This window comes from Neomonachus schauinslandi, chromosome 5 (assembly GCF_002201575.2).
Source record: "Neomonachus schauinslandi chromosome 5, ASM220157v2, whole genome shotgun sequence".
Lineage (NCBI taxonomy): Eukaryota > Metazoa > Chordata > Mammalia > Carnivora > Phocidae > Neomonachus > Neomonachus schauinslandi.
This window is the reverse complement of record NC_058407.1, coordinates 56921943-56932983: the sequence shown is the minus strand read 5'-3', so window position 1 is coordinate 56932983 and position 11041 is coordinate 56921943. Positions and strand designations below refer to the sequence as shown.

Below are 11041 nucleotides of genomic sequence, written 5' to 3'. Positions count from 1 at the left end.
TGGGCCAGGCACACACAGGCAACAGGGCATGAGGAGCAAAGAAGGAGGGATGGGGAAGAAAGAGGAAGGCCTGGGGTAGAGGAGCAGGCCCTGGGGGAGTGGTGTCCGGTTGTTGGCATTAAAGGAACAAGACTGTAAGTCGAAGTTTGTACAAATGCCACCCTGTTCCTGTTGAGTGGCTGGGCTGCAAGGTGGTTCCTCACAACCTCTTTCTCTTTCTTCCCCAGTTTCTAAGAGGGACTGAGGCCTCTCCTCTCAGCATGCTGCAAACCTGTGGTCTCTGATACTAACAACTCCCTCCCAACCCTCGTTGTTCAACTGTACTGTTTGATGTCTTCTCTTACTCTGTATCTCTTTGTACTCTGTATCTATATATCAAAAGCTGCTGCTATGTCTCTCTCCTCTTTGTCTTATTCTCTAAGTATCTAATGATGTATTTAGCAATTTCTAAGCATAGTATACTCACTCTCCTCATTTGGGGCAATAGGGAGGAGGGTGAGTGTTCCTTCTTTCAAACACGCGTCTCTCACACTGAGTGGTGTTAGTCATGGAGATGATAAAAGGAAAAATGGGAGCTAGAGGGCCGTAATCCTTCTCACACACACACACACACGCACACACACACGCACACACACAAAGCCTTAAGCAGAAGAATGTCTTAGCGTCAGAAGAAGACACAGAAATAGACTCCCCCCTCCTTTTTTGCCGACAGCACAGGGGAGGGTAACCTGGAAGGACTGCTACCTGACACGTAGAATTTTCTTCATATACCCCTCAACTGAACCACCTTCCCTTTTTGTACCTTTTGCCTTCCTCTTCCTGTCCCCTGACCCCCTGCCCCAATGACCAAGGACATGGATTGTTCAAGGGACCATTTCCCTTTCTCCTCAAAACTCCTTTTGATATTCTCTGTCCCAGAACTCATGAACAGAACCTAGAGTTGCTTTAAAATATTTGGAAAACTTGAGGAGGCAGACCCTTCCCAACAGTCTGTCAATGGCTGCTCATATGTCCGGTGATAGTTACAGGCACGTGTAGTCAGCGAATTGCTTCTTTGGGTTTGGGGGTGAACAGGCTGGGAAATTCCAAGTATTTTTTGCCACAGTGATGAGCTGGATTCCTTTCTCTGTCCCATATTGGGCTGCATGTTCTTCTCATGTCCACCTTTTGGTTTGGGACCTTCCAGTTCATTAGCAAAATCTCTCTCTCAAGATGCCTTCCTTTCAGGCTAGAGCCTGACTTTTCCCCATGATGCATAAAAAATTTTTTTTATTTGACAGAATTCCTTTGATAATGTCCCCATCTGGTTTTAAGTGCACTTTGAAGAAATGGGCAGAGCAGATTTTCCAGACTGGGGAGGGGGTGGTGAGGGGGGAGTTCTCTCCCCCCAACACTGCTCCATGTAATTGATAGGACTGTTACTTTGGTTTCAGACATCCTTTCCTTCCACATGGTGCTAAGGTGGTTTTCTAGGTAACTACAGGGATGGAGAGTGGAGGTCAAAATCAAGAAAGTCCAAATCAAGAAAGTCTGGTGTCCAGATACCCAGTCTTACATAGGATGGAAGAACAGGATCCCCCAGCAGCAGGGCAACCATCACCTAGCTTCTTCTTTTTTTTTTTTTTAAAAGATTTTATTTATTTATTTGACAGAGACAGAGATAGTGAGAGGGGAGTGGGAGAGGGAGAAGCAGGCCTCCCGCCGAGCAGGGAGCCCGATGCGGGGCTCGATCCCAGGACCCTGGGATCATGACCTGAGCTGAAGGCAGACGCTTAATGACTGAGCCACCCAGGTGCCCCCCATCACCTAGCTTCTAAGGCAGGAAAGAAAGCTTGGGGGGAGTGCCAGCTTATAAATATAGGCTGTATTGGCCTGGGACTCCTTCAAGGGAAAAAGTTCCTTCTTCCTTTACCTGTTGGGTCCCTCTTAGCAATTATGGAAAAATGCAGGGAAAAATCTACCAGAAGGGTGTAGAGTAAATCCAAGGCAGCGATATTCAAACATTTTTAAAAATAAATCTAATATAGAACCCTGATATAAAAAATAACCCAAAGTGACGCAGACCTGGGCAGTTTACATTTTCTTTATTTGGTGGAAAATGCTTCCTTAGTGGAGGAGCTCTTGAATGGTCCTAAGAATTCAGAACCTGAGGGTTCTGTAGTTTGCAAACCACTCCTCTGAGGGAACGGGGTTCAGCTTGGCTCCCCTGCCCCAAGCCCCTAACTCAGAGCAGAGAAGGAAAGGCCCAATGGGAGAAGAAGGAAGATGCCTGTGCACCTGTGGACTTGAGCTAATATTTGCCAAGAGGGCAGCTGAGAAGCCAGTGGGCTTTATGTAATCTTGCCACCAAATAATTCTTTTAAAACGCACAAGAAAACTTGAAGGTGTCGGGCAGATGAGGAGAGAGATGTAAGGGAAATCTAATTCACTTACATAAATAAGAACACGCACGCAAGGCCTTCACCAGAAGCTTCACTCTACGTCCCCCCCACCCCAGCATCCCTTTCCAGAGAGCCAGGGTCACCACAAGGGGCACCTGGCCTGCCCACTCCCATCTGCCAAAATGTTGCATGCCAGTGTGGAAGATAAACCAAGCCGCACAAACCCCAGTGTGTATTTACTTGATGTACATAGATACCTTGAAAATAAAATAAATTCAATGATGACTCCGCGGTGTTGTATATCTTTATCCCTTCCTGGTCCCACTCCCTTAGTTGCATGTAATGGCATTTGACAGCGTGGTATATATTCTTCCAGATGTTTTTCTATATATTTACACACGTTTGTTTGTTTTCCCCACTTGAAAATATATTCTGGAGATCTTTTCATGTCATTATACATAGACTTACCTCATTAAAATAGGGGCACCTGGGAGGCTCAGTTGATTAAGCATCCGATTCTTGATTTTGGCTCAGGTCATGATCTCAGGGTTGTGGGATTGAGCCTGTGTTGGGCTGCACTCAGCATGGAGTCTGCTTAAGAGAGTCTCTCCCTCTGCGCCCCCGCCTCCCTGCTCGCATACTCTCTCACTCTCTCTAAAAATAAATGAGTCTTAAAAAAAAGAAGTACCTCATTAAAATATAGATACAATTTTTCATAAACTTATCCTATAATTTTTTCAACCATTCCACTACTGGAGGACATCAATTTAGGTTGTTTGTAGTTTTTAACAAAAAATGGTATCCCATTCTCTTCAATTTTTCCCCAGACCATCACCTTAGTCCCAGTGTCAATTCTGTCCCTCTCCAGTGGGACTCCATTCCTCCTTTGCCAACAGCTCGGTTCTCTTGTCCCAAGATCATCTACCACATTCACCCTTCTAACCCCTATTTTATTTTATTTTATTTTATTTTGTAAGTAAGCAAGCTGTATGCCCAATGTGGGGCGTAAACTCACGACCTGGAGATCAAGAGGCACATGCTCTACCAACTGAGCCAGCCAAGCACCCTCTATCCCCATTTTATTTTATTTTTATTTTTATTTTTTTAAGATTTTTAAAAAATTTATTTATTTGACAGAGAGACAGCGAGAGAGGGAACACAAGCAGGGGGAGTGGGAGAGGGAGAAGCAGGCTTCCCGCTGAGCAGAGAGCCTGATGCGGGGCTCGATCCCAGGACCCTGGGATCATGACCCGAGCCAAAGGCAGACGCCCAACAACTGAGCCACTCAGGCGCCCCCCCATCCCCATTTTAGAGCATACCTCTACGTGTCCTCTCTGCTCATACCTTGGAGCTTCTGAGATGAATGGAGAAAAATGCATGACCGAAACACTGGGGCAACTGAAAGCCTAGGAAGCTAACTGGCCCTTCGGTGCTGCTCACGGCTCCTGTGTATCCCTACTGGTTTCCTCGCTTGCTTCCCAGAGCAGCTGGTCAACACTCCATTCCCTTCTCACCTCCTCTGTTAGGCAAACAATTAAGGCAATTGATTGTGAAATTCTTCATCTGCCCTCTATCCCTACACACTTACCTATATCTGCACCGATCCTTTCCTTTCTTCCTCGTAACAAGTGATAAATCTCTCTTCTCTGGACTAAAGCAAGTCCCTTCTAGATCCTTCATTCTTGAGATACTTACATAGACCCAATATATAAAATATCTAAAAGTGTGGCAGACGGGCAGGTTATATCTTCTTTGTGATTTCTCCCCTTCTCCTTGTAAGGCCTCCCTGAAAAGTGTGTTACTTTTACTTTTTAAAGTAATCTCTACGCTCAACTTGGGGCCCAAACTCACAATCCTGAGATCAAGAGTCACATGCTCTACTGACTGAGCCAGCCAAGTGTGCCCTGAAAAGTGTGTATTTTTACTGTGCTTCTCTATAAGTGACTCCCCATCTTGTTTTCTTACAGCCAGATTTCCTGACAAAGTCCCAAGCTTCCCCTCCCCACTTCTTCATCTCCCATTCATTCCTCAGCCCACCTTGAACTGGCTCTTGTTCTGCTGAAACTGCTTTCTGAAGGTCACTGGTTGCCAAATACAATGGGCACTTCTCCATCCTTGTCTTGCTTCACCTCTCCATGACATGTGACACTGCTCTCCACTCCTTCTTTCTGGAAACTCCTTGGTCTGTGACCCTGCTCTCCTGGTTCCTTTTACCTCTCAGTCGTCTCCCACTAGCCTCTTAAATGCTGGTCTACACCAGGGTTCTTGCTTTCTCTGGAAGGTGCCATCCACTTCCCCAGATTCCATAACAATTACTCAATCTGTATCCCCAGCCCATACTATTCTGGGCTCTGGGCTCATATGTTCAATTGCCCTCAGGTACCTCAAACACATTCCAAACTGAACTTTTCACCAAACTGCCTCTTTTCATGTCACCACCACCATGTCTCCTCACCTTAGCCAGAAGCCTGGGATTCAATCTCAAGGTCTCCCTTTCCCTCAAGTCCCACATCCACTAAGAATTTTCCAAACTGACATCAAACTCTACCTTTAGATGTCATTCCCTTCTTTCCATCCCAACAGCCACTGTTTTAGTTCACCACCTCGTGCCTACACTTTCGGAATACTCGAGTCACCCTCCAGAATGATGCCTGAGTGGTTCTCGTAAAAGTCCATTTAATCCATCGAAACCACTTAAAGGATCTCCTACTTCGTAAAGAAATACTTCTGGGTGAGCCTCAGGCGAGAGGTTACTCCCAGAAACTGGGCAAAACCGGAAGGCAACGACTTTGCAGCAAAAGAGCCGCCGACCTGGGAGTGAACGAGGCCAGCCCAGGCCGCTTCCCCACCGCCTCGGTGGCAGGTCCGGGCCCGGCGGGCCGCCCGCAGCCCGCAGGGAACGCGGCTTCCGTGCGCCAGCCCCTGCGCCAGGTGAGCCCACCCACCGCGCGGGCGTTGGGGCGGGCGGGCGCCAGGGGCGGAGCCAGCCCCGCACCGCCCTGCTGCGCGCCTGCGGGCCAGCCTCCGGTCACGTGACGGCGGCCCAGGTGAGCACCGCTTCCGGAGTCGGAAGCCTGCTTCGCTGCGGGCTCCGGCTTCCACTCCGTCGGGTGCACGGGAGAGGGAGACTATGGCGTCCTCCTCTGTCCCGCCGGCCACCGTACCGGCGGCGACAGCGGCCCCGGGCCCGGGTTTCGGCTTCGCTTCCAAAACCAAGAAGAAGCATTTCGTGCAGCAGAAGGTGAAGGTGTTCCGGGCGGCCGACCCGCTGGTGGGCGTGTTCCTGTGGGGCGTAGCCCACTCGGTGAGACCCTGCACTAGCCCCCCCAGAAGCCCTGTCCGAACCCCGCTGCTCTGGCTCCTCCGGGCGTCCCTGTTTCCAGGCTTCCGCCTCCGGAGCCCCTCGCGCGGCCACTTCCCCCCGCGGCTGTCCTGGTCCCTGCCCACCAAACCTCAGGTGTTCCCCGGCGTATCTTCTCGCCCTAGACGTTGTTGTTGTTTCGTTTTTGAAATGTAGACTTTGTTTCCCCCTCTGCCCTCTATTCCACCACTCTAGTTCCGCCTTCTCCACCTGAAATCCAGCTCGCTGCCTCCTTCCTGCCAGGTCCAGCCTCAGCCGCAGGCCACGGAGACCGGCTGGGACCCGGCTTCAGCTGGAAGGACATTAGGGGGAGGTGTGGCTGTTCAGGGTTGGGTGGTGGTGAGGTGTCCGGTGAGAGTTTGTGTGTGGAAGGGGAGCAGGGAAGGTAGCTAAATGAGGGGGATAGTTCACTTTCCTTTCTAGCTGCTGTCCTTGATTTTGGAACCTTGGCTTTGGGGAAAAGCTCCAGGCTTTCCTGGACTTTCTAATCCTGCTTGTCTCTTCCTTTCCCTTCCAGAGATACAGCATTTCAGAGAAGCTACCCACCCTGAGCCCCATTAAGCCTTATGTATGGTATAAGCCTTTGCTCTTAACTGCATCCCCATTGCTGGCTGGAGTGATGGTGTTTGGTGTAAGTGGGGGGCTCGTCTTTGACCAAAGAGATGGCGCTGCGGCTCTGGTCCTGGGGACACTATGATGGTTAACTTTAGAAACAGGTAGAGGGGTATGGCCTCGGAATCAGGAGGAGGCCAAAGAGGCCAGTGCATCTATTTTCCTTCACTCAGGTGAAGGAAGCACAGCTATTGCTCCTTCTTCCTCAGATTTGGAGTGGGAGGGATGTAGTGATCTTGGCTGTAACAGGCAATATTTTATAAATCAATTTCCTCAAGTCGTTAGAGTCAGGGCAGGGTTGTAGAGATGGACGAGGGTGAGGAAGAATACAATTTTTTGTCCGCTTCTTAATTTGTGGTTTAGAATGTCGTTGGGTGTCTGTATTTGTATTTGTGGTTCTGTGGACCGCTCCCAGAGTATCTATGCTAAGGCACTTGGTATGGGCAAAGCTGATGGAGGTAGAGCTGCCTCTCATGTGTACTTTCCAGGTGACCCATCCATCCCTTTGGGAAGCTGAACAGGGAGGATTTTTCTTTGGTAAGGGTTGAGGGAGTTACACATGAGAGCTGCCTCAGCTTCCCTAGGTATATATACTTTAGCTCCAACACCCCACTGTGCAGCCAACCCACATTTACTTCAAGTGTCTAAAATGGAGAATTCCTTGAACATATGTCTTAGTGATGATTCAGCCTCCTTGACAGCAGGTGGTGAGGAGGGGGCATGAAGAACTATAGCTGAATTTTAGGCTGGGAATCTCAAGTGGCTTTTTTTTTTCCTGGAAGAATATGTTCTGTCCTCCTTTTCTACTGAGAATGAGTGGAGCACGGTTTCACTGCAATCTGTGGGATTTAGGTTAGACTGCACTTCATAACCTCTGTTGAATGATCAAATAAAGGTAGGCAAGACACCCATTTATTCAGTTAAGAAACACCTCAGGACCCCTTGTGCCAAACATTATGCTAGCTAGGCACCTGAGAGACACAGACAGCTACAACTGGTCCTTGCCCTCGAAGAGCTCACAGTGTAAGTGGGGAACTTATATAAACTACCCATTAGAGTCGTATGTTAAGTGCGCTATTAAAGGTGGGTGAGCAGTACTGTGACAACACTGGGGAGAAAACACATCTCCTGGGATTTCTTCGTACAGGAACCCCCTTTCCACCCAGAATTAGCAGATGGCTGATTCTGGGGGCCAAGGAGAGCTTGTGTTGCTTGCATCCTTTGGGCCGTGGGTTGGCTTGACTTTAGGAACAGACAGCTAATGAGCTCATACCCTCTGCCTGCCTGCATGCATTCCCTCTGAAATCAGCTGCTCTTCTTTTACTTTATATCCAGGCAGGGGGGATCTACTAGAGAGACCTGGGTCAGGGTGGTTTGGAAGGCCTGGTCCTGTTTGTAAGGACATGCCTCCTGCAGGATGTGGACATCTCATTCTTGTTGCTGTGGCCTCCTCAGAGTCCCATTAACTCTCTTGTCTACTTCAGAAAAAAAAAAAAAATGCCTTTTGTTTTGTTTTTAATGGAGCATAGAACTGTTTGTCTTGAGTGTTTTGAGTCTGCTGAGGGTATTTTTTTTCTTTAGAACTTCTCACAGCTTTAAAAATAACCCTGAGCTGTTCACAGAGTTTGCCTAATATAAAATGACTGGTGCGAGCATGCAGTTCCCTGGGGGTGGAGTGTGAGGGGCTGTGTGTGGGGGCTGCTTACTGCAGTCCTTGTTGGGAGCGGAAGAGGTTGGATGCTTTCTCTCACCTCTGGCAAGTAGATGCATAACCAGTGTTCTTAAAGGAACGAGGTTTGAGTTGCCCTTTTCTGACTCTTGCCCAGACACAGTGTAGAAGTAGCTCTCCACACCACTCCTCACTGGCTCCCTGTTCTTGTTTTGGCTTATCAGATCAATGAGCTCAGCCAGGTGCCTCCCCCCGTGATGCTGCTGCCAGACGACTTTAAGGCTAGCTCCAAGATCAAGGTCAACAATCACCTTTTCCACAGGTATGTGGAGATCCCTGCTCTTCTCCTGTCAACCTTCCTAGAAGAAAATAATACATAATTTTAAGAGTTAAGATTCAGTGAATTGAAGGTTTTAGATTTGGAAGGCAATTTACAAGCTCTGTGTTCTAACCCCCTTCCCAGTGCAGAAATTCAGTATCATGCAAAGAAACTATTAAAATAACTTCCAGTGTTCTCTATACCCTTATGTATTTGAAATAGTTGGTTTCTCATCTAGTCTGGCAATACCACAGAGTAAATACATTTAGATGCCCTTACCATTAGCTTCTGATAGAGACTCTCTGAAAGAAATATCTGAGTTTCCTAGGTGCTTCTGGTATCAGAAGATGCCATTCCAAACAGTGGCACCTATTGCTGATTTTAGGATGTCTCGAACTTACGTGAGATTTGTGAAATGATGCTGTTTAAACAGGCATTAAATCCTGGTTCTACTTAAGCTACTTACCAGCTCTATGTTTGAAGCAGGTCACTCAACCACCCTGAGCTCCAGTCTCCCCTTCTATAAAATGGGAATAATATACATTTTAAAGGACTTTACAAGAGTTTTATGAGAATCAAATAAGGTAAATGTGTGAAGGTGCTCTATAAATGGTCAAGCTCTATATAAATGTAAGGTAATACTGTTACTTTGTTTTCTTACCTTGAAACCCCTGTTTCAGGGAAAATCTGCCTAGTCATTTCAAGTTCAAGGAGTATTGCCCCCAGGTCTTCAGGAACCTCCGTGATCGATTTGGCATTGATGACCAAGATTACCTGGTGAGAGTTCTTTTTGGGTGAGAGGGGTCCTTTCTCCCTGACACCCAGGGAATCCTTGGGCCAGTCATGTTGGGAGAAATGGGAGCTTTGGCAAGTCTGATTCTTTATCTGTTTGTGGTCACGGGCATCTTCAAAAATCTGATGAAAGCCATTAACCCTGTCCTTGGGGAAACATGTAGCTACATTAAAATTTTTGCTTTCACTTTCATTCAGTCCAGATGAAGAATCCCTGCTCAACCTTTTATGCAGGGGTTTTATCCACTTTCAGACACAGTCACTTGACCATTATCCTATGACTTGCATCTCCATACACAGAGGAAAAGAGCCTCTGGCCTGTGTTCCTAGGTATCCCTCACCCGAAGTCCCCCGAGTGAAAGTGAAGGCAGCGACGGTCGCTTCCTTATCTCCTACGATCGAACTCTGGTCATCAAAGAAGTATCCAGTGAGGACATTGCTGACATGCACAGCAACCTCTCCAACTACCACCAGGTCAGGCGGCTCTCCAGCTTCACTCTTGCCCTCTCCTCTCTATTCATAGCTTAGCTGCTAGAGTACATGGAAACTTCCTATCTCTTCTCCTCCCTACAACCCATTTTGCTGCCCAAGAAGCACTTGACATCATGTTTTTGAAAACTAGGAATTTCAGAAAAAGCCTCTGCGTACCTCTTTGTGTCTGACCAAATAGGAGAAGTTAGACACGGTCCTTCTGTTTTGGTATTTACAATCTAGAACTGCTGTGGATTGATACATAAAGGCCACTTGTAGAGCAAAGTATGAACTATAGACTGAGCCAGAATTAGGTGAAGTGTTAACACCAAATACACTGTCAGGAACAAATGCAATTTTGAGGAGAAAATCAGGATAAGTGCATGGTTGGGGATGAACTGGAGGGGAGAAGCCATGATCATATCCAGTCCTAAGTGGGATTAGAGAGGCTATTCTGTCTGATCAGATTAACTTGGAATGTGGAGTTTCTGGAATATTTTGGTGAGAAAAACATGGCCTGAATATCTTCCTACTGAAAAAAATCTCTCTCCAAGGTCAACAAGCAAGGAATAAATGAAAGACTCAAAAAGTGATTGGTTTATTCAACAAACACTGAATGTCCATTATCAGTAGGCCCTCCATTAGGCAGCAGAGAAAGAGGTGGGTGAGGAAGAGGCTCTGGAGGATCTCTTGGTCTAATGGCAGAGGGTAGGAGAGCAGCATTAGCACATAGTGGAGGGTGTGCAGTAACAAAGGCATGGATGGAGTGCTGTGGGGGTGCAGAGGAAGAGCACCCTAACTTACCTGGGGAAAGAGAGAGGCACACTGGGAGCTTCAAGGAGAGTTTTTTAGAGAGAGTATCATAGGAGTTGATGCTTGAAAGACCAGTATGGACTCCTTAGACAAGGTGGAAGAAAGCATTCTAGGCAAAGGAAAACTTGGAAAGGCCCAGAGCTGTGAGAGAGGTGTGTTATTTAGAAATAGCCCTGTGACTGCATTTTCGAGATTGGGCTGGACTATTGGGAGTGAAGAGTGAGCAGGTTGGAGGGAATGAGAACAGTCTCGGTGAGCAAGGACCAAGGCTGGAGAATGGAGAAGCCCTAGTGGCCGAGATGCAGAGGAAGACCTGTAGGAGACTTGTGTGAATTGAGGGCAAGGCACCTCCAGATTCCTGCTTCGGGATAACTGGGTGTCCATTCACGAACATTTGGGAAGCAGAAAAAGAAAGCAGTTTGGGGGAGAAGGCAGTTCTTTTTTTTTTTTAAGATTTTATTTATTTATTTGACAGAGAGAGACACAGTGAGAGAGGGAACACAAGCAGGGGGAGTGGGAGAGGGAGAAGCAGGCTTCCCACGGAGCAGGGAGTCCGATGCAGGGCTCGATCCCAGAACCCTGGGATCATGACCTGAGCCGAAGGCAGACACTTAACGACTGAG

General features: G+C 47.6%; 1 protein-coding gene across 3 annotated transcripts in view; it reads left to right on the top strand.

The window, feature by feature from the left end:
- Nucleotides 1-5435: 5435 nt before the first annotated feature.
- Nucleotides 5436-11041, top strand: part of PIP4K2C (phosphatidylinositol-5-phosphate 4-kinase type 2 gamma) — an 11607-nt gene continuing 6001 nt past the window's right edge. Inside the window, exons 1-4 of one of the 3 annotated variants that reach the window (XM_044914786.1) lie at nt 5436-5685; nt 8248-8322; nt 9054-9119; nt 9465-9608. In XM_044914786.1, coding sequence (XP_044770721.1) covers nt 5512-5685; nt 8248-8322; nt 9054-9119; nt 9465-9608 — 459 coding nt within the window. In that variant the 5' untranslated portion in view covers nt 5436-5511. Of the gene's footprint in view, nt 5686-8247; nt 8346-9022; nt 9120-9464; nt 9609-11041 lie in introns of all 3 variants that reach the window. The other 2 variants (XM_021687288.1, XM_044914787.1) reach the window with 2 other exon arrangements.